At 42.1% G+C, this 24,133-nt stretch overlaps 1 protein-coding gene across 1 annotated transcript in view; it reads right to left on the bottom strand.

Annotated features, from left to right (window-relative positions):
• The window catches only part of Enpep (glutamyl aminopeptidase), a 71,902-nt gene that overhangs the window by 33,975 nt on the left and 13,794 nt on the right, over window positions 1-24,133 (bottom strand). Inside the window, exons 4-10 of the mRNA XM_021157699.3 lie at window positions 17,899-18,019; window positions 15,209-15,363; window positions 14,454-14,567; window positions 10,043-10,177; window positions 8,431-8,496; window positions 3,917-3,982; window positions 3,635-3,786 (exon numbers count right to left, since the gene is read on the bottom strand). Of these exons, the coding sequence (XP_021013358.1) occupies window positions 3,635-3,786; window positions 3,917-3,982; window positions 8,431-8,496; window positions 10,043-10,177; window positions 14,454-14,567; window positions 15,209-15,363; window positions 17,899-18,019 (809 nt within the window). The remainder of the gene's footprint in view (window positions 1-3,634; window positions 3,787-3,916; window positions 3,983-8,430; window positions 8,497-10,042; window positions 10,178-14,453; window positions 14,568-15,208; window positions 15,364-17,898; window positions 18,020-24,133) is intronic.

Here is a 24,133-nt window from a genome sequence, read left to right as displayed (position 1 = left end):
TCTCCCATATAATTGACCTTGTGATACTTTACATGTGACGTACAATGATATAGAAATCACACCGAGTAACATCAAAATCATCACAAAAGAGGTGCTAGAGTCTCGGCAGTAAGAATTGAGCAGTAGTGGAGACCACACGGTGCCTGGAAGTAGGCAGGCCACTCAAACTGTTAAAAGTATAAAGGAGAGTTATAACAAGTGGGGTGTGGGTAGGGCTGGAGCAATGCGCAGGGACAGATGATGTGCAATGACACCGCACTCTACCCAATATTCACTTTGGGAGGGCTCAGCTGGACCAGAATGATGTCCTTAGAATAGTTACTGCATCCAGTGACCCTGGGGCTAGTCCCAGTGTTTGATGTCCTGATAGTCTGATTATCTTCCCGTCATTGTGGGGTGGAGTGAGGGATATGAGTTAGTATGCAAAGTAACTCTGTAACTGTGCACACGTGTCTACAGCCCTGGGACAAAGTTTGATGATGACTACGTGTCTTAGTTAAGTTTTTACTGCACCCTGGTGCTTTACAGACACCATGACCGTGGCAACTCTCATAAGGACAACATTTAATTGGGGCTGCCTTACAGGATCAGAGGTTCAGCCCATTATCATCAAGACATGAACATGGCAGTGTCCAGACAGGCATGGTGCAGGAGGATCTGAGAGTTCTACATCTTCATCTGAAGGCTGCTAGAAGACTGACTTCTAGGCAGCTAGGAGTAGGGTCTTAAAGCCCACACCTACAGTGACACACCTACAGTGACACACCTACTCCAACAGGGCCACACCTACTCCCTACAAGGCCACAACTCCTAATAGTGCCACTCCCTTGGCCAAGCACATACAAACGACATACTAAGTCTAATACTAATACTGTGGTAAGTTCTGAGATGATCACACTTTACTGGCTTTGTATTAAAGGCATTTTCTAAAAAGCTACCCAGTTAAAGAGGATAACATATTGGCTTGGGTTTCAGTTAAAATTCTCCAAACATCTTAACTCGGTGGCCATGTTTAATATTAGGGGGAGAATCTTGTTTGGTAAAATTGTGGGCTTTAGTTTTAACATGACGAAAATGTCTTTTGACCTCCTCTACACGTGGGTTTAATGTCTTTTGCACTTATTTACTTATTTATTCCATCTGGAGGGGCATACATGTGGATGTCAGAGGCTAACTTGTTGGAGCGGGTCCTCTCCTATCTGTGTGGTTTCCATGTGGGTCATCAGATTTGGCTGCCAGTGCCCTCCCCCTCTAAGCCACTGAGATTTATAAAAAATATACAAGAAATAAAAATGTAGATGATACAGATTTGTACATCTTAGTTGAATCTTCATACTTTGAAATTACTAGTTTGGGGGTTTTTTGTTGAGACAAGATATCTTTATATATAGCCTTGGCTATCCTGGAAATCAATCTGTAGACCAAGCTAGCCTCAAACTCTTGAAATCTGTCTATTTGTCCCCATTGAGTGCTGGGATTAAAGGTGTGTGCCACCACTGTCTGGCTTAGAAATAAAGTTTTAATTAGAAGTGTTTAGATGAACTTGGTCACATGTATAAGTTTATGTGTTATATATAAGATAACTTGATTAAATTTCAAAGTGAAGTGCTGCTTAAATGGTCAGGGGAATTTGCCTTGGGCAATTTGTACATAAGTTCATAATTAATAAAAAGTTTGAAGAGCTGGTGCTGAAAACCCTAGGCTGTCATATCCCTCCCTTGGGCACAAGCTTCTGGCCTGGCTCTTCAGTTTAACTTGACTAACATTACCCAATATGTTCTACTTTAACCACGAGAGGCACGGGCTAGTTCCCTCATGTTACTACTTCTGTTTCCCTTTAACAGTAAACATTTTCAAAATAAAATCATTCTCAGGCTTCTCTCTGGGTCACACGTGGACCTCTAGGGGAGAGTCTCGCCCCACCTTTCTTGGTGTGACTGTTGTTCTGTGACATGCAATTAGCCACTGAGGACTTCAAAACCAGTTCTCAATTCACAGAGGTCAATTCACAGAGTTTGTTCATTTCCATGTGATACACCCATGGGACCCAAGGACAAGCTACACACAGTATCCCTGCCAGCTGGGAAGGATGCAGCTCCTGCCACACTGGGTCAGGTCCTATCACTCGCCCACAGACTCTGCCACTGTGCCTAGCTGTTCACCCCTTCTTCGGACACTAGGCTTTTAGGTTTGCTTTCTTCATAGTTACCATCTCGTTGTGTCAGTTTTACATTTTTGGAGAATTTCTCCCAAATTTACTTCATTGAAAAATTTAGTCTTCCTTCTGGGTTCTCAATTTGCCTTTCGAAGGCACTATGTCTTGTACAATAAGCACAATAGCTTTTTTTTTTAAAGTCTGAATATTTCTTATAATTTTCTCTTTCTTTTTTTCCTTTTTTTTTCTTTCCATTTTTAGTTCCTGATTAATGTCCATAGAGTCGGGACTTTTTCATTTGTCCACCTTGGATGGTTTAAGCTTTCATGCTTAGCCATTTTTCATGTGTCTTCTAATTCTCCACTGTCTATTCATATTTAAGAAAGGAGAGTTGAGTTGATCACGTTGTTGTTCTGAGTCTGCATGTACGTTGTGTGCATCTGTCTGTGTGTGGGTGTGCATATCCACTTGTGTGAACGTGAGAGGATCCTTACCATCCACCGTATATGAGACAAGGTCTCTCTGTTGTCCACTTTCGCGTATGCGGACGGGCTGAGGATTCCGGGGAATGTCATGAGGCCACTATGCGTCTTACCATAGAGGTACTGGGGCTGCCAGTGCATGCTGCTCTATCTGGCCTCACATGGGTTCTAGGGATGCAAACTTGGACCCTCAAGCTTGCATGGCATGTCTGTTACCAACTAAATCATCTCTCAAAACAGAATTGATTACTCTTGAGGGCTTGGATGCTACCCCTTCTACAGAGGAGGAAGATAGGTTTTGGAAACAAGCCTCTCCCTGAGCAGTCATAGGGGAAGCCCAGCCCATGCTCCTTGCAAGGATGGCTTTGCTCCAGAGCCTCCACTGTGGAAGTCTTTGGCTGTCCTCTACTGTTTTAGTATATTTGGAGGGAGGTGGGGAACAAGCCATCTGGATTCCTGCCTGCTGTCACTGCCAGACAGTTGAGAGTTCTCTAACAGTGAGGGCAAGAGTGATGGGTGGGAATGAAGCGGAGGAGTAGGTCCGAACGGCACAGCCTGGACTCACTACTCAATCCATTTTTCAGCTCCTCTGTATTCTTTATTGTGCACTGCACACTGTAAGCGCAAAACCTGCCTAGGGAGGTCACTGTAATTATCTGTCAGCATCTTTCCCAGTTCCCTTTGGACCACGATTTTCCCTTTAGCCTTTCTCCCAGCATTCCATACTGCCCACAGCCAGGCCCACTCATGTTCAACACCATCCCGACTTTATTTCTTCCACTGCTTCCACTCTTTTATTCTTTGATGTCCACGTCCACATAGAAGATAAACGTTGGCACACGCTCAGTTCTGCTACTTGGCTAGCCTTGAACTCTCTGTTGCCTATAGGCTGTACCTTTACACTGTCATATGCCAATCATACCACGAAGGCTTAAGTGTACGAGCAGTATTTCTGCTGAATAATTTCTCCTGTTCTTTTAAAGTGAGTCATCTTTACCCGAGCTCTGACGGTGGCTGTGAAGGATCAGCTTTGGAGTCCAACAGAAAGCGTTTCTGGGTGATGTTCTGCCTTCCACTCACAGTGACCACAGGATAACCCATCTGGCTAGTCCAGGTGTCCATCACTTCTTTCACTGGCAGATTGCTTGCCTGTGGTTGGGAGGACAATGGAGCTCCATTAATTTGTAAATGAGGGGACATTAAAAATAATTAGTGATATTAAAATGTAAATCACTTCGGAATTGAACGAAGAAAGGTTTGCGGACATGGCCTTCCTCACCTCTTGCAGTGAATCCCAAAAGTCGGAAGTTTTTGCATTCGCGAACTGGAATTTTTTCAAGTAAATCTGTAAAAGATGAGTGCTTTAAAGGCCAGTCTTGGCTTTCCTTCACCCGAACCTCCCATAACTGCTCCTGGTGTTTCCATGGCATGAGATAACACACACACACACACACACACACACACACACACACACACCATCCAAGAAACAGCAATGGCTTTCTTGCAGTAAAACAGTATTTCCAGACACTGATATTTCAGTGCTGTTTGGTTTTCATATTATTAAGTATTGTTTCCATTTTTCAGCCGTCTTAAAGGTGGACACTTCTTCAGTTCTTGAACTTAAATGGTAGTGGGTCGAATTCGCCATGCTAAGGAAGTGAACAGGCATGACGTCTTTTGAATAATGATCAAGGTGGTTATGAGTAGATAGGAGAAGTTACTCACTTAGGAGAGCAAGTCTTTATTCTTCAAATACTTTTAAAACATAAATCTTTTAAATAGAAAGCTGTCCCTTTGGAAGTTCTGCTCACAAGATCTCTGCATGGGAATTTCAGAAGCACTGAGACAGCCCCCCTCCCCCAGAGAGCTATCTCAGTCTTTTCTCATCCCTTACCTGGCCAATGCTGGGGGGTTGGTCTTCTGGAGACTTGCCAGTGTTTCTGCTCTCTCCCTGTCCTGTGCGATTTAATGTGTGGGAATCTTACCTAGAAATCAAACTTTTCAAGTGTTCCCAGTGCGTAACTTTGTAGGTAACATTTAATTTCTAAGTTGCTTTAAAGTTTCAGGAAGCACTATAACTAGGTCACATTATCTTCTAGACTCTTCTTTGTTCTGGGCACTTAGAGATAAAACAAACTTTCAATCCCAGAACCCCTCCAAACAGGGCTGAGGCTGGCTTGGAATCCTGCACCTATGTTAATTCTTTTGGTTAACTCACTACTCAATAGTACCACCAGAGGGCAGACAAAGGAAGGAAGAAGTGTGTTTCTGATATTCATTCCAGACTCTTAGTATATAGTAACACTTAGTATATAATAACAGTTCTAACTGTAGCTACAGGTTAATACCATCTTCTAGGGAGTAATGCCTTCATAAAAGCATCGTAGAGGGGTTCATTTGCTCAGTGGGTTGTTTTTTTGTTTTGTTTTGTTTTGCTGATTCTTGTTTACTTTTGAGACAGAATTTCCCTGTGTAGTCCAGGCTGGCCTTGACCTTGTGTCTATGCTGCCAAATATTTTTTTGTTTGTTTGTTTGTTTGTTTGTTTGTTTTTTGTACACTTGCAACATTTTTCAGCAGAGAAATAGGCGAGCCATCTTGGAACTAGATAGGGCCTTAAATATTACTTAATATAATGCTCCTGTTTTTGTAATGAAAGAAATGGCCCTGGCCAAATGCCTGTGTCCTTGGAGGAAGAGAGGAGCGTCTGAGACTGGTTAGCAGGAATCTGTCTGTCTGCTGGGTCAATGTGTGGGTATTGGTTTGGCTTTTCCTCCTCTTCCTCCTCCTCCACAACCACCTTCTCCTCCTTCTCCTCCCCCTCTCCTCCCCTCTCCTCCTTCTCGTCCTCCTTCTCCTCTTCCTTCTTCTCCATTGCAGTTTATTGTTTCTCATGAAATAGAAGCCAGATTGAAGCTTACATAAACGGTACCAAAAAGTACCACTTTTATCTTTGCCAGGTCAATGCTTCCTAACAGTCAACACTCAGAATTTCCTTTCTTCTCCTTATCACAGTCATGTTAACTTTTAAGTCTAAATCACACGACAAGCCAGGCCATAGCTCCCTTGTTAGCTGGTACTGGTGAGCACAGAAGGAAAAGAAACAGTGTGTGCTGTTTGTGTCCTAGGAAGGAAAGGCCTTCCCAGATCAGCCATTCATCTTTACCCAGGTAATAGTAGAACAAGAGAAGATGGATACATTTCTCAAACATTTCTTAACTAATGTCTCACCGTCTATTGCACCTTTACAATGCACAATTGTGGCCCAGGAGTCTTTCAGTGAATGACAGCATCATTCTGTTGTGTGACGCTGTACTTGGTGAGATGAACACAGAAAAGGAGATAACTGGTCGACCCAAATTTCAGAGTCCCACTTTTCCTAATGGAGAATCAGCCTGGGTAGAATGCTAGAATTTATAAAGGAAAGTCCTTGAACTCCAGTTTCCCAGACCATGGACTTTGGGGCAACAGCCATGGTGTGATGACAGGTGTGTTCAAGGGTGAGTCGGGTGACAGGGTGAATGTCCCAGGTGATCTCAGAGCTACACAGATACCTGTTAATACCAGTTTTGGTTTGAAAATTGAAAGAAAGAAAAAGTGCTTTGATGGGTTTTTTTCCTCTAAATTTCTATAAATATGTCCACTCCATAACTCTTTAATTGTATAAGACATACTGCCTATTAGCCATTGAGCCAGGTTAAATTTGTAGGACCATTTGTAGTCATGGCTAGAGACTGTTGTAACTTGAGAAATATTAGTCTCAGGTGAGGCTTTTTAAGTTAATGACAACACATTAGGTTAAGGAGGACTGAGAACTTATTGAATGGTCTGAGCATTTATTGAGTGGTTATTCCTGGCTGTTTACTTTTCTGATAGTTCTCTACAAAAATTAGTATGAAGGAACATTTAGTTTAAACTCAGCTCTTAAGATACTGAGAATGTCTTAACAGCAGTTTAAAATGAACACTATGTGATTAGAAATGTAATAAGTTTTTAAGGCACGTTTTCTTTTCTCTTGCTTTTTAGTATTTTTTAATTTATTTTGAGATAGGGTCTCACTGTGTACTCACTGTGTAGCCCTAGTTGACCTGAAATTACTATGTAGATTAGATTGGCCTTGAACTCACAGATATGCCTGCCTCTGCTTCCCAAATGCTGGGATTAAAGGTGTGTGCCACCATGCCCAGAGTTTTTTATTATTATTTATTTATATGTCCAACCCTATACATTATAGAAATTCACTCAACAAACATCTTCTATATCTCCTAATATGTGAAAAGTTCTATAGGCACTGAAGCACACCTAAGGGCATGGGATACAGGGTCTACATGAAGATGCTCGCAATAGAGAAGTGGTGAGAATTGAGTCTGAAGCTCATAGGGAGTTCTACATGCTCATAGCTGCTGCACCACATATCCCCACAGGATATTTTGTTAATGAACAAAATATCTTTGTATGTACCCTAAATATTTTCTAAATATTTTCTTCTCTTGTTTTAATAGACACATAGGCATTTTACTATTTGTCCAAAATAGGGACCACTACCTTTTAAGATATCAAAGGGTTAAATAAATATCACCTATGAAGACATGGCAACAGGAGAGCTATGGGGGAGGGATTGTCCTGTAGGTGCCATGATCCTAGAAAACAGCATGACAAAGAACTGATAATCTGTGTACAAATGTTGTCTTTTATGCTCTATGGATTAGAAGCCACTAGAAATGGCTGTATCGAATCCCTGGGTTGTCACAGATGGAAGCTGGAGAGAGAAGGGGAGCAGCTGGAACGTGATTCTATTTCTAGGTGGGAATGGGCCCAACCAGAAGACGGGGCAGCTATAAAGACACATTATAGTAACCTCAATAAAGATCAGGAGATACAAATTCTGAGACGATTGGCATAGGACATTCTAGAACAAACATGAACTGAAACATCCCATGGAGTAGTGTGTTAACATAGGATGTCTGCAGAACATCAGAAATGAATTCTTATAGATCTTCCCAAAGGTCAAAGGTGTCCATAGTCACTGACTTTATAAGAATATGATTGTTTATATTAAAGATCTTCCAAATCAATAATAAGGAAAAGGCTTTCTACTTTCCGAGTGGGAAGACCAGTAAAGACAGATTTAAATGTCTCTGTCGTGTGGCCATGTAGTGAATTATGTCCTAAATTCATCTGGGCCTCGAAGGGCATTCTGGTTATCATGAAGTAATGAGAAAGTGACCTCATGGTAAGACCCACGCTCTTACAAAAGATACAGAAATATTTGTCCTCTGTGCCTCATGAGGACACAGGGGAGCTGTCCACAGGACAAAAGGACCCTCACCAGCAACTGAAAGGCAGCGCCTTGACCCTGGATTTTACCAGTGTTGTGGGAAAATAAGTTTCTTTTGTTTAAGCTACCTGGTCTAGGCTATCTTTTCATTGCAGGTCCAGCCATGTAAAGAGTATCCACACATGTAAAGAGTATCCACACATGTAAAGAGTATCCACACATGTAAAGAGTATCCACACATGTAAAGAGTATCCACACATGTAAAGAGTATCCAGCATCTGTAAGAGATCCACTTGAATTTCCCCATGACATTTCTGGTAAATGATCGTTACAGATGAAATATAGAGCCTTAACTTGACGTAAAGTCATCCTTTATCTTTTATCACACCCTTATCTTTGCTTATCTGTCCCTGTTCAGTGAAAGTAAAAAAGCAGTTGTCCTTAATGAGCCAGCCACAATTGTCAGCCGAGTATCAGTAGAGTTTACTTTTGACGCCGTCAAAAAAATCAATCATACCTGACACCCTTTTTGGAATTTCTCTGGTGTTATCCAGTCTTGGAGCATTCTCAGAATAGAAGCTCCCTAGGATGGAAGAAGAGAACAATTAAATTAATGAAACTGCAAGGAACAGTATCACTGAGCATTAGGGCAACATTTCATGATTGTGTTCCAGTGTTTTTGAAGATCATCCTGATGAATTACACAGTTTATTGTGCCATGATAACACACACACACACACACACACACACACACACACACACAGAGCACCCTTTCCATGTGTGTTTCTAAATATCTAAGTGGTGAAGAAAAATTGCCCAAATTGCCATCCTGTCGGTGACTAAATGGTGTCTAAATGGTTGTTGCACTTCCCCCAGTCAGACGGCAGGTGGCGATATGTTAATGAAAGAAGAGAAAAATGGTCCTCACCGCACATTCTTGGCTGAAGCGCTAATTTCAAGGTGAAATTCTGGCAAACTATTAAGTATACCTCCACATAAGAAACGATAAGTATTTTTATAAGAAGGAAAAAGAAAATATCTATCAAAATAGTTTAGTATGGATAGATATGTAACTATTTTATATCAAAAGTTTTGTTTCATTTTGATTTACATATCTCAAGAATTTGAGGCATGCGCTGATTCCCAGCATCTTCCATGTGGGTTAATACTAAGACACCCTACTTGTGAGATTTTTCTATCAGTTTTCAACTAATATACATGAAAATATTGCCTTCCCACTTAGTAGTTTTCACTACAATTTCCCAAGTATTTTACGTTGCATTTGGACACGGTAAGAATAAAGCTTAGAAACATATTTATTTCTGACACTATTTTAAGCCCCTGGCATATCCAGGACTTAGAGAATTGAGTCTGAGCCTTCCTTTGTGAGTTCCTCAGACGGATAATCAATCATTTAAAAGAAGGCAGAAAAGATGCCACAGGGGTAAGAGGAGGCACTGAAAATTACGGTATCAACTTCGAGTGGTAACTGTTGTTACTTAGGCTGATTTTGATAAACATCATTTTAATAGTTATAAAAACAACCATGTCGGGGTTCATCCACCATAACAGTAGCTTTTCAGTAACTTAATACAATGGCTGAATTGTGAGGAACAAAGGCAGGAAACTACACAGATTTAAGTTATGTTAGCACAAGTATGGAACACGTGTGGATGAGGTATGGTAGGAAATGTCGTGAGAGAGAGAATGTCACAGGAACTTGGGCTGCACATTCCTAGCAGTGTCTCATCCAGTTTTAGTCTAAAAAAATGCCTTGCCTACAAAATACAGGCAACCCCACCCCTCTCTCTCTCTCTCTCTCTCTCTCTCTTTCTCTCCCTCTGTCCTTCCGTCCTCCCCCCCCCACACACACACAATGGATGAAGGTTTCACCCTCAACTAAGCTGCATTTGAATGCTTGTTCTAAACACCAAAGTGTTCTTCCATTAGAATGCCCATGTAGTTAGTTGGCTGTCCTCGCTGACCACACAGCAGAAAAATAAGACATATTTTCTCTCAAAAAAAAAAAAATCAAGATAAGGACTGGTAGGATGCTTAGCGGGTAAAGGAGCTTGACTAAAAGTCGGTCAACCAAAGGATGTTCCAAACCAATGCTGTATATCTCCTACCTTGCTGTATGATATCCCATCAAACACAGACGTTATTTCAGCTGGTGTGGACACGGTGACGACCACTGGATGTGAAGACATCAGGGAGTCATCCTCTTGCACGGGGAACACATCTTCAAGCAGCACCTGACTGAGCTGACGTGGCAGAAAGCAGAGAGAGTTAGCACTTCCCTCGGACGGCTTTCTATTTCATAACATGCTATGGATTCAAAGCGGTGGGGAGAGAAACGGCAATGACTCAGGTTGTGTAACAAGGTCTCTGGGTTTTCAAATGAATGCTGTACGATCAAGCCTGTGCCCTCGCTGACTCCTCTCCTCTTTCTGTAATTCTCACTGCTCTGCACTTTAAACCGGACCAAACATTGCAATTTTTCTTGTATGTGGAATAGGCATGATGTCCCCTCTTGGGGTCACCATGAACATTGACCGACGTAGGGACTCAATTGGCCAAAGATGTTGTTTCCGGTCACTTGTCCTTGGAATGTGAACAGTTTCTAATCAATCAAAGAAAACACTTGTTTATTCTTTAGTTCTAGTGATCAATTGTGATTTGGCCATAGGTTTTCTCAGTTGAGAGGCATGGCTATGATCCTTGAAGTATGGTTGGGCTTCCTTGGCTGAGAGCACAGTCTTTCTCTCTTCTTGATTCATAACTTAAACTAGATCCCTGGTCACTAGCAGTGAGAGCCCTCCTCTTTGGACTTGTGCACAGGACTCAAACTCCAGTTCATGTGCAGCACTTGATACCACGGGTACCCAGGGGAACTCTGCAAATTGTCTGTCATTGTTACTTTAATTTATATGGATGAAGATTCTGCAAACTCATCCTGTTAAACTAGTACTAATTTAAAAAGAAAATCAACAGTTTAATTCTTCTACTAGCTTAAAATATATCCAAAAAGGGTGCTTGTCATATTAACTTATATTTCCCAGTGTCATGGTTGCCCTTCATAATAGACAAGGTTCTGTGGTTGGATGATGCCCACCATCACAGTTTAACTTGAATTTTGTTTGTTGGGTGGGTTGGTTGGTTCGGTTTGCATGTCAAGAGGTTTAAGTAAGAAGAAAACCCCGTGTTTTTCTGAATGTACCCTGACTCTCACATCATTGGGGAGTGTTATCTTCTTCAAGCAGAAAGTTGTCACTGATGAAGTAAGTCACAGAGGTATTCATGGGATTTTTCTTTCTAACTTATTTACCAGACTCCTTTCCACACAAGGCCGTAAACTGAGAACTCCGTGAGGACCAAATAAATGTTTTTATCAAATGACTTGATTGTCTGCTCTTAGTTACATGCAAGATGAATAAATAGGAAGAAGGGAGGGGGCAGCTATTTATGTGATTACATTCCACTGAGGGGTAAAAGAGTGAGTAATAAATTCTTCTAGAATACACTAATCCCGCATCATCCTGAGTGAGGCAACCCAATCACAGAGGAACTCACATGATGTGTACTCACTGATAAGTGGACATTAGCCCAGACACTTAGGATACCCGAGATATAAGATACAATTTGTGAAACACATGAAACTCAAGAAGAACGAAGACCAAAGTGTGGACACTTTGCCCCTTCTTAGAATTGGGAACAAAACATCCATGGAAGGAGTTACAGAGACAAAGTTTGGAGCTGAGACAAAAGGATGGACCATCTAGAGACTGCCATATCCAGGGATCCATCCCATAATCAGCCTTCAAACACTGACACCATTGCATACACTAGCAAGCGTTTGCTGAAAGGACCCTGATATAGCTGTCTCTTGTGAGACTATGCTGGGGCCTAGCAAACACAGAAGTGGATGCTCACAGTCAGCTATTGGATGGATCACAGGGCCCCCAATGGAGGAGCTAGAGAAAGCACCCAAGGAGCTAAAAAGATCTGCAACCCTGTAGGTGCAACAACATTATGAACTAACCAGTACCCCGGAGCTCTTGACTCTAGCTGCATATGTATCAAAAGATGGCCTAGTCTGCCATCACTGGAAAGAGAGGCCCATTGGACATGCAAACTTTATATGCCCCAGTGCAGGGGAACGCCAGGGCCAAAAAGTGGGGATGGGTGGGTAGGGGAGTGGGGGGGAAGGTATGGGGGACTTTTTGGATAGCATTGGAAATGTAATTGAGGAAAATACGTAATAAAAAAATATTTAAAAAAAAAAAAAAAAGAATACACTAATCTCACCCCCAACCCCTTCCCGGTCCTGAAAATTGAGCCTAGGACTTTGCCCATGCTAGCAAAATACTTTATCACTGAGTTACATCCACAGCCCTTGGTTTTCTAAGTCAGGGCTTCACTAAGAATCTCAGGCTAGCCTTGAACTCTTGATTCTGTTGCTTCAGTCTCCCAAGTGCAGGGTTCACTGGCATTTACAACCAAGCTGGGCTTAACGGTGTTTTGAAACATCAAAATTGGAGTTTAACCGATATTCAAATGTTACAGTTTAATATAAGAATTTGATAAAGGGAGGCCACCAAAATACTAATAGAAAAAATAAAAGACAAAATTATTTACCTGTTGTGTAGTTTATTTTCAAAAAATTACAAATTCATCAATGTTTACTGTAATGATGACTGGCAACTGAAGATTTTTACTTGTTTATTTTTATCTCTATTCCTAGCCTTTGTCACCACTGGGACAGGGGAGCTAGCAGTAGAGAGTGTGACAGGAACTGGCTAGTGTGCACTGCATAGGGAGGCCCATGAAACAAAGCATTGCCCCAAATGTTAATAGTTCTCGGGTGGAAAAACCCTGATGTAAATTGTTTAAAGACTCAACTTTGCAGAGCAGTTCCCTCACGTTTCAAACGTTTCAAAGAAGGTTAGGGGAATGCAAGTATTTAATGTAAAAGATAGGTTTTCCAAGAGACAGGCTTGGTGGCACACTCCTTTAATCTCAGCACTCTGGAGGCAGAGGTAGACAGATCTGTGTGGATTCAAGTGGGGAGGGGGAGTCGTGGGGGGGGGCTAGGATTTACAACAATTGCTTCTTAAAACTTTTTAACCTACATCAGCAGCTGTGACTACAAGTACAACATCAAGTCAACCAAACTTCCCAGCTTGGACTGGGGAGAGGTTATGATAGGTACCCCTAGCTTAGGAGCTGCCCCACCCCCGCAGCAGCTGAGGAACTTCCCCAACCCCATTGATGGCAGCTATGCAGGGGAGGTTTTCTTCAGGAATGTGGCCCTGGAAAGTCTACCCCATGTGCCAGTAGCTGGTTCTATACCTGAGTGTATTTTCATTTGTTTGTTTGCTGTTTGTTTTGTAAGGACATAAAATTGAGAAGGAAAGTTGGGACAGCAGGGAGATGGGGGGAAGAAGCAGGAGGCAGGGAAAAATAAACTTTTTAAAGTTGAAAAAGAAAAACTGTTATAGACTCTTGCGCCCCAGGGAAGTTAAACTTCTGTTGGATGGTGTTCTCCTGTATTTTTAAATTTGCCCTTTAGTAGCTTTTCAGTGACACTTAGGAAGCATTGGAGTTTAGAGGTCACTTAAAAATACTTTCAGAAGTCAGAGAAAGATAAAAATAACTCCAAGTTGAGCAGTCTTGTTATTTCTTTATCAAATTCACGTGGGAGACTAAGTCCTTTAAATACACTTTATGTTCGCCTTTACAACAACTGGACAGAGGGATGCAGACAAGGTAAGTTACTCAATGTCACAAACTAGTCCAGTAGAGGGCAGTATTCTACACACTTCATGGTAATCTACATCTATATAGAGATAGGTATACACATCTATGGAGTGAACACACATGCATATATTCAGCCAGAGACGAATACTTACACGATCTAAATACAAACAGAAAAGGCTTAATTTTCCTAAAGAAAATTCTGTAGCAATCCTGGAAACTTTTATTCCAGGTCCCTTGAGAGCACACTGAGAATGTTCACTAAGCCTACAGTTTGATGACTTGAGCGCTTGATACTGGACAATGCTCTCATCGGACATGAAAGGGAGAGCTGACCCAGAGAAGAGTGTGCACCTCGCTCTCGGCCACGCTCCCTGCTGTGCATCTGAGAGGTGATGCATTTAGGATGTGAGCTTGCACCTGACTGCTAAGTTTTCACCACGCCACAGCCTTCCAGCAATCAAGTCAAAGAGCTTATAAAATAAGACTTGAGAAGGGCTGACACCCTACTTCCCGGAAATGCAAGGTGGGCGTTTCCTACACTTTCTGCCCTGACCCCCCCATCCAGACAGGTGCTTGTCTATGGCTCCCTACTGCCTCGATGACCAGGTAAAGACTCTTGGCAAAGAGCAGCTCAGGGGAAGTTCCTGGCTCCTGGCTTCTGACTACCTTCACAACGGATATCCAAGACTGCCACTGTATTTGACACTGATCCTAGACCTCTGTCAAAGGCTTCAGCTGGGTGTCCACAAAGAAACTGATTCAGAGTGTGTTAGGACTCACCATCTGCCAGTCTTTTTCTGCGTGGTTTACTCCCAAGAACTCGAAGAATGAAGCAAATCCTTCATTTAGCCACAAGTCGTCCCACCAGTCCATGGTCACAGTATTTCCAAACCACTGAAATGAAAAGCAACGAGGAAATAGACGTTTACTCTAGCGGTAGGGAGGTGCTAGGAAATTCCATGGCGCGGATTTGTAACTGACACAGAAGCAATCAGTATTGTACCTAACATGTATTTCCCACTTCATCTTGATTTGAGGAATGTTAAATTCTCCAGTTTATTCATATTCATATAATTTCAAGAATATATAATGTTATAGGAAGGTCTCTTGTGGTTTTATCAAATGCAAAACAGTCTAAAACAGTGGTTCTCAGCCTTCCTAATGCCGCCACCCTTTAATGCAGTTTCACACGTTGTGGTGACCCCCAACCATAAAATTATTTTTTGTTGCTACTTTGTAACTCTAATTTTGCTACTGCTATGAATCATAATAGACATATCTGTGCTTTCTGATGGTCTTAGGTAACCTCTGTGAAAGGGTCACTTGACACCCACCGGGTGACCATCCACAGGTTGAGAACTGCTGAAAAGTTTCTGTGCAGTAAAATATTATTGAAGGCTTAGACTAGCTTTCACGTGGGATGTTCTGAGTGGGTCTGTTTCACTTTGTTAGTCATCCACACTTTGTATTACTGCTGTGGAAAGAGGCCAGTTTTAAAAAGCAAGTGGATTTGTTTCAGGGAAGACCCTCTCTACCTGGTGTACAAGTTCGTGGGCAACCACGCTGGCCACTCTCTGCTGGTTCGATGAGGCCGATAGCAGGGGGTCGAAAAGCAGGTTTGTTTCCCGGTAAGTGACAAGTCCCCAATTTTCCATGGCGCCGGTGCCAAAATCTGGAATAGCAATTTTATCTGTGGAAAAAGACAGTCTGGTGAGAAAGGCATTCTTTCCACTTGTTCACAGCGTCTCTTACCAAATTAACTTCTTTGGTTGACTTTTTTTTTTTTGAGGCTAAAAATAATGTTTCAGAGTGAGAGGCAGGAATCATTTGTGCAAAAACTCGGTCCTAATGCACTCAACATTCCCACGGAGAAGTTCCTGTAGCCTCCAGACTTCAGTGTGTCATCCCTCCCTAGCCCTCCCTTTTCTCTGAAGGATTACATGACTGCTCTTTTATTCCAAGCCTCTTTGGTTTTATGTCTTTTCTTCTCTTTACAGTAATTAATTTTTATTACTTTCCCCCATCTTTTATTTATGACGTTGGTTATAAACAGCACCTATTTGGGGGATACAGTGTTAGGGAAAAGAAAAGCGAAGCCTTTAAATGAGACCTGAGAAGACAGAACTTGTGAGTTCAGAGAGACAGCTTGCATGTCAAGGACACAGACTTAGAAACCCTAGTGATGTACAATTTAAGGACAGTCTGATTCTCGGCCAATCTAATGTCCCTTTCCTCTTTTCCTCCACCTTCCCTTTGCCGTCTTCCTTTATATTTTAAATAAGCTAGAAGGACATGGAATTGACCAATTTCTCTCTATATTTTTTTATCCAGGTCACAGGAATTTCTGTCCTATTTTTCTCTGGATTTTAGATATAACACCCAACAAAGGGAAGCAACATTGAACACTTCCACATTAAATCTGCATACAGGAAAAACATCAATTATCAGGGAATACAGCTTCCCCAGCTAATGAACTGTAACCTGAATATAATTTTTATTACTACTATAATTTAAATGAGCCACAAAATTTTAAATAAGTGAAATTTCATTCTAACATGTAAGAAAGAGGCCTTTCTGATTAAAATAAAATTTCTTAAAGATTTGTATGAAAGAATTATTTATATATATATATATATATTCATTGAAAATCAAGGTAAGAGTCGTGATTTTCTTGTCATGTTCTCATTGTAGGAGTCGCTCTTATTGTGGCATAATAATAGCCCTCAAGCTTGGGAAAGTATGACCCTATTGCCAACAGTTTTTACAATGTTGGAAAGTACAATTTGCACAAGTCCTTGAGCAAATGCATGCAATCTCTTCTCTAGTGAACACGGACATTATAATTAATTAATGTCAATTCAATTACCTTTTGATATGAGTGAGGACATCACTTCCAAAGGCTCTAGTATACAGCTAATTCTGAAAGTGTTAAAGACGCCCAGGGAAGCACATGGGAGGGAAGAGAAGAGGGGGAGGGAGAGAGAGACTGGTGTGAGTTCTGCATCTGGGGTCACCGTGATCACACGGAGTGAGACAAAGACAATGAGCTCTGCATTCCAGTTCCTGTAACATTCGGAATTTTCCTCTGAGTCTGGTAGAAAGCTATTTGTCTTTCTGTTTCCTCTCATAATTTATATGTGGTACAAAGGACCGTTGAAGTGAAAATGAGATGTGGGGGTGTACACACACAGAGCCACCATGCCTTTTGCCTTCCACGAAATTTATTAAGGTGGTAGATACTGATACTAGATAGGGAAGTGGATTCTTGGTTCTCTCTCTCTCTCTCTCTCTCTCTCTCTCTCTCTCTCTCTGTGTGTGTGTGTGTGTGTGTGTGTGTGTGTCTGTCTGTCTGTCTGTCTGTCTGTCTCTGTGTCTCTGTCTCTCTCTCTCTCTTTCTCCAAGACAAGGATTCTTTGTGTAGCCCTGACTATCCTGAAACTCCCTCCATAGACTAGGCTGGCCTTGAACTCAGATCCACCTGCCTCTGCCTCCCAAATTCTGGGATTAAAGCTATGTACCACCACAGCCCAGGCAGTTGGTTGGTTTTCTTAATACCTTCCCTTCAAGGGTCTCCAAGGGTCTTACAGTTACAATTCTGTTCAAACTGGTCACTCAAGCTTGTCTGTGCTGTTGATGGAGACCGCATGTCCATACATTTGGAATATGGCTTTCCTTGCATATTACCAAAAAATAAAAATAAAATGTGTTTCTCTCCACATTGAAGAGAAGGAAACTCTGGAAGGAGCTCCAGTATTTCATTCCCAGGACTGGAAAGTCTTGCACAACAAGGGTCGGGTGGGAAGCACACGAGCCTCTTACGACATCGCTGACCCTTACTGTTTTCCAACTCCCTTAGGAGGGGCCAGGCATGCAAACCATTGGCGGAGTCCTGATTTTTAAATCTAATGATGTAGGTGGCTGTTTTGGCCCCAGTGTGAGCAAGCTCTGCAGGAGCTGCTTTCTGAATCAAAGATTAGCTCTTCCTCATATAAGAGTAGAGAGTGGCTATTATTTTTTGAAAGACTCCAGCATGGATCTTTGAGCTTGTAGTTCATGTCAGACACGAAGTGCATGCACATACTAAAAAGACTCAGAGATGATCAGTAATTCATGGTGATAGACTTAGACACACTAGGTTAACTTAGGCTTTTTTTAAAAAAGATAAAACAAACAAACAAAAAACCCAAAGGCAACTTGAAATGAGGAATTAAAAGTGTTTTCTCACCCAGTTTAGGAAGCGCATACTCCATAGCAAAGTAGTCTTCGAAGTAATCAAATACAGCTTTGGTTATGTTCGCCGCATACTCTGCTGTTTCCTTCTGATTGGGCTGGACATAGACCTTGAGCTAGTAACGAAACACAGACATTCAGAAAGACGAGTCTTCATTGGATGAAACACATACCCACAAACCGTGAAGCATGGTATAACTGACCGCCAGAGGCCTTTGCAGTCAGCTTCTCATCTGAATCCCCAGCCTGCTCTGTGTAGCCTTGCACAAATCACTTCACAGCTCTAAGACTTGGGTAAAAAGGGTCATTAGGATGTAACTGTGTGACATTAGTGAGTAGATACAGCTTAAGGCACAGTGATTGGCATGCAAACCATTGGATAAGTTTGCTACCAAAGCCTGATAGCGTGTCAGACATTAAAAGATAGTATCGCCTTTTAAAAACCTGTATTGTCTGGGGCTGGAGAGTTGGCTCAACAGTTAAGACCACTGACTGCTCTTCCAGGGGACCTGGGTTAAATTCCCAGCACCCACATGGCAGCTCACAACTGTCTGCGACTCTAGTCCCAAGAGATCTGACACCTTCACACAGACATACATGTAAGCAAAGTATTAGTGCACATAAAATAAAAATAAACAAATCATTTTTAAAAACAAACAAAACCAAAACAAAACAAATTAAAAAAAACCAAACCCTTGCATTGTCTTTTTGGTGTCTATGTCTCTATTTACTTTTCCTTATGCCCACTAAGGTTTGTCTTGTGCACACAGTTCCCTGTGAGGAAGCAAACTCACTTCATTCTTGTCACTGAAGATGCTTTCGATACAGGTTTCCTCTTTGTGACATTACACTCTGCTTTTCTAAATGGCCCAGCTATGCTCCAATTTCACTCCCAGAGCCTAAAATACGATGACTCAAACTTTTCCCAAGAGGGAGTGAGTAAGAATCTTCCATCCTCTGAGGTGCCGGCAGATTATTTTATGTCCCTGTGACCTAATTTACAAACCAAACTGAGTGCAGATTTTTGTCCCAACTCTAATCACCCATGACTTTATTAAAATATATATATATATATATGTATATATATATATATATAATTAAGAATTCTTCCAAGCAGACAAACAGATGCTGTCCCTGGATGCTAGGATCTGTGCTGAGGAACCTTCCGGTTGTTTAGAAAGTTTCAGTGTGTAGAAGTGGGAGAAGTGCTTCAGACTAGAGTCTGCTACATTTGTGAGAAAGTCAAGTGAGGTACGGATGGTACCCCCAAGACCTGATCCAAAACCCTCCAGCAATGGTGAGATTCAGTCATTTTATTAAGTTCAAGACTGTTGACCCAACTAGACCTGATGATTCAAGATTACTCATTTCCTGTTCCCATGGTGTTACTACAATGATGATGTCCATTGGAGCATACACCCCCTGCCCTGCTTCTTAGAAGAGAGCTCTGGAGAACTCCTACACTATAAAAGGCAGATAATGAAAGAGTGTCCCTTATATGACCAATGCTGCCCATTTTAGCTGATCATCCCACCTCTTTGGCATAAAGAGAAATGAGCCCCCCACTGCAGCCAGTGACCCTCTCAACAGCCATTGAGCTTTTTAGTCTTTACTTGCCAGAAGAGATGAGATGATCCACTTCTACTCCCCTCTCCTAGCCTCTTGTTGAGCAATGACAGACCTTCTCCAAGTGATAACTGAACCCAAGAGCCCAGCTGGCAGCCACTAAACAGAATACTGGTGACCTGACATGAAAAGTCAAAGCCAGCATGGTAGCTTGGCACTGCCTTCCTGTCCATAGAAAGGCTCAGAACCTTTCGTCTGTCAGTGAGTTAGTATGCTAGACTTGCCACAGTCATTCTCTACCAGACATTTCAGGGAGAGCTGTCTCTCTTGACACTGCCCTGCTGTCTACACTATGCCCCCCAACCCCACCCCGGTGCTTTGTGCTGTCTGTTTGGAGTGGGAAGCCAAGTTGAGAGGAAGGGAATAAATAACTTTTCTCTTATCATACTGGAGCCTACTATAAAGCAGGCTTCGTTTTGTAAAAGTTCATTTGTCATATTTTATGTGTATGAATGTTTTGACTGCATGCATGTCTGTGTATCATGTGTGTGACTAAGCAGGCCAGAGGGAGTATCAGAAAGATTCCTTAGATATAGGTGGTGGTGAGCAGCCATGCTGAGAATCGAACCTGGATCTTCCTCAAGAGCAGCAAGTGCTCTTAACTGCTGTGCCAGCTCTCCAGCCCCATAAAGCAGGCATTTAGCATTTTTAATACGATGCCTTTCGTTCCAGTGTCTCTAGTCTCTCAGACTTGACTATCATGGCGGACCAACTAAGAACTACTTAATGAGTCTTTATACCATCCTTCCCCCCATCCCCTATTTGTATCCAAACCCCAAACCTTGTATAAACCTTCCCAACATTTGCTTAAGAGTCTCACTGCAGGTGATGTCAGCTCTTCTCCTGCAGGGAGTTTCTTATGCTACCTATCAGGTCTATGGATTTTGAACAACTACAAATAGAATGTCATAGTTTACATAACTGCTGATCATTTTACTGAAACTCTTATGTGGATCCTGCTTCCACAACCTCTTATTCACTATTAGAAATTCTAAGAGCCCTGGAAATCAAAAGTGTTTTAGGTAACTAAATTAACTCATTTGGCAATGTCATTGGACCTGAATTGATAGATGGATAGGTGGATTTTCATATCTTTTCTTTTTCCTGTTACACACACACACACACACACACACCTATGTCTACATGCATTCTTTATCAGGTACTACCCCAGGTTCCATGAAATATATCAATGCATTAGTACTTGAAAAAACATTGCCTTCATACAAATCCAAACATGTGATTTCTAATGTAAAACCATCCCCCCAAAGACCTATGACATTTATTTGAAATGGCTCCCAGCATACAGCAGTGGGTGGATAAAATACAAAGTGGGAGACCCATAAGACACAGGAGGGCGTTAACTGATGAGTCTCTATGGAACTTGTGATAAGAAGCAGTGGGTGAAGTTGGAGTGGTAAGCTTACCGAGTAGTTACAGGATCTCATCCCTAACCAAGAAGCTGTCTGCAGTTGACACCCACCGGCAAAATGAGAACCAGTTTTCTCCAACGGATTGTATCTCCAGGGTAGGCCCCGTGCCCAGGAGTCGCTGGCCAACACAGAAAGAGTCCCACGGGTTCTTACCAGACTTTTTGTTTCCATTTTTGGGGTTTGGCTTTGTTATATTTTTATCCTATTGGTCTTTGGCTAGTTTGTCTTGACTTTCCTTTCTATGTTTTGATTTTGAAAGACACAGAGAGAGAAAGAATAGGTAGATGCTCTGCAGGCAGATAGATGGATGGATAGATAGATAGATAGATAGATAGATAGATAGATAGATAGATAGATAGATAGACAGGTAGGTAGACAGACAGACAGTCAGACAGACAGAATAAAGTTGGGTAAGGAGGTTGGAAAGACATTGGAGAGGTGGGGGGGGAATCATAATCAAAATATACTGTATGAAAAAGTTTTTAGAAAGAATTACTAACACTGGGCATGGTATGGCAGTTCGTGCCTTTAACTCGGCACTCATGAGGTTGAGGCAGATGGATGTCTGTGAGTTTGAGCCAGCCTGGTCTACAAAGTGAGTTTCAGGACAGCCAGGACTGTTGCCTAGAGAAACTGAGTCTCGAGCCCCCTCCACCCCAAAATTATTAGACTTGAGTTTGGGCGGGAGTAAGGAGGATTACAGGACAAATGAAGGGAGAGGACACGGTCCGGGTCAGAGGAAAGAGACAAAAGGGGAAATGACGTAATGATATTTTAATTAAAATTTTAAAATTATTTTTAAAAATTGAAGAATTTGTAAGAGTTGAGGTTAAATGAGTAAAACTATCTAACAGAAAATCATCGTACAGGAGGGACAATGGAGGGTTTTAGATGGAGAACTGTTTTTCTCTTTCTGTTTAAAAAATAATTTAGGTAGAAATTTAGAGAAATTCCAAATGATAAATATCTGTGGCTATGATCCAGGAAAGTCTGTATTGGAGAGAGCTCATCATGGGAGACTGTCAATGGAAGCGACCTGGCCATGTAGACATTCATTCTCCTCTGTCTGAGAACCACCAGAGACACTTACACTATCGTAGCAAGAAAGTCAGAGAAAGGCAGGCTATAAACCAACAGGCCAGGACATCATTCACGAGGCTGTACCGACTCTTACGCCAAAAATTCCGAGGCAATTTTTCAACTAACTATTTATAGTTCATTTTTTTAAAAAGAGTTATAAGACTTGGTGGGTTTCCTCTCTGTAACATATCTGTGGGTCTAAGACGGCTGGATTTTACTTGTTTGTTTGTACGTCTCTCTGAAGTGAGTCTCACACTGGGCGCATTTCCTTCTGGGGTGCCGATGTTAGCCTTCAATTCAGAGTGAGCATGTGAAGAGCTGGCGGGGACAAAAGGAAGTTTTGGGAAGCACTAGCATGCACATTAGGTGCCTCGAGTTCTCAGGTGAAGTTAAGTCCAACTTTTAGGGGGACTATCCCACATTATAGCAGAAGAGACGGAGGGCAAGGCGCCCCCTGGAGTCAGCTCCAGGGTCACCACCTCGCTGGGTTCTGACTAGAGCATCGGGGGAATTTCAGAAAGCAGCTCAGTTTTCTTAGTCTCTTATGAAACAGACCAGAAAGGAATAGTTGTGACAGCATATCCTCGCTACCCTTCTGAAGCCTGGGAGGCACTGCTGATTTAAGACAGAGCATTCTGCTGTCAGCTTTCACAGGAGAGCCATTTAAGAGGTATTTACTACTGTTGAGGTCTTTTGCTAAACCACTATGTTGGTCTATTCCTTTACATAAAATCCATCCGTAGAACCTAGCCAAACAATGATCCAAGCCATAATGACTCACCCAGGCAGCAGAGCTGTGAGGGAGACTCAGCAAGGGAGCCATTGGGAAATGCCAGCTCACAGTTGCTATTAGAACATCACTAAGGGTGGAAAGTCCGCTGCTGGCTGCTTGGCTGCATCCTGACTCTTAACCCTACGTGAGCATAGAGGAATTGCACAAACTTTCTTCCTTGTCTTGATGTTCTACTCAAAATAGAAAACAAAAGTACCCAGAATGTAATCCTATTGTAAAAACGTAATGGGAGAAACACCTGTACATGACAATGGTCGTTTATCGTGGGTTCCAAAGAAAGCACTCAATAAATATTGCACATTTGCTATGACACAGGAAGAAAACCATGAAGCGGACTAATAGACTCAACTTTATGTCAAGCAAACCGCTGCCTATGAGAACAGTCTAGAAAAGCAATTTCCTCTATTGATGCCATTCCCCCAACACACCTTATTAGCTTTGGGAACTGGTGGTGCCCTCACTCACACTAACAGTCACATCAAAGCGAAACAGGTGGCTCGAGAAACAATTGTGCTTGGATCGGCCTTCCCGAGCCCCAAGCGGAAGGTCATTGTATGTTCCCCACTTACGATAACTTCTATATTGAAAACCCAGGCTTTGCATGTCTCCGTATCAACCCCATTGATGAGCTAAAGGAAGGCAGGTTTTCCCAGGAGCGAGTTTCATGGGAAGTAGAAGCCCCTGGCTCACCCCTTGCAATGACTGATGGTAAGGTAGTGCAATTTTCAGAACACTCCATTTCCCAGACAACATAGCAGAATGTGACGCTTTGGAAAGAATGCATGATGGGAATCCACTCCTACCACTCCGCAGATGGTTCCTGAACAAAGCATTTTAACTCTGTTGGCTTTGAGTTTCTCATCTGTAAGATGGGGTAATGACTTCTTCCTATAAATACATACTGTGAAAAGACACACACACACACACACACATACACACATATATGATTGTGGATCATGCGCATGCCTGGATCCTGAGGTAACCAGAGAAGGGCATCATATGTCCTAGAACTAGAGTTACAGATAGTTGTGAGCCACCATGTGGGTGCTGATAATCTAATCCAGATGCTTTGGAAAAGCAGCCGGTGCTCTTAACCTTTGAGCCATCTCTCTAGTCCTCAACCCTCCCCCTCACCAAAAAAAAAAAAAAAAAAAAAATTGTAGATGAAAATGGTTTTGGTTTGTCGAAAAGAAGTCACTGGGACAGCAAGATAAATCATCAGGAAAGGGGTTGGTGCCGCTCTAAAGATCCGGGTTCGATCCCCAGATCTTATGTGGTAGAAGAAGAGAGTAAACTCCTAC

The sequence above is a fragment of the Mus caroli genome, unplaced genomic scaffold (assembly GCF_978045245.1).
Source record: "Mus caroli unplaced genomic scaffold, Mus_caroli_1 scaffold_3, whole genome shotgun sequence".
NCBI classification, from domain to species: Eukaryota; Metazoa; Chordata; class Mammalia; order Rodentia; family Muridae; genus Mus; species Mus caroli.
Note: the sequence above shows the minus strand (reverse complement) of the source record. Positions and strands in the feature narration are given on the sequence as shown.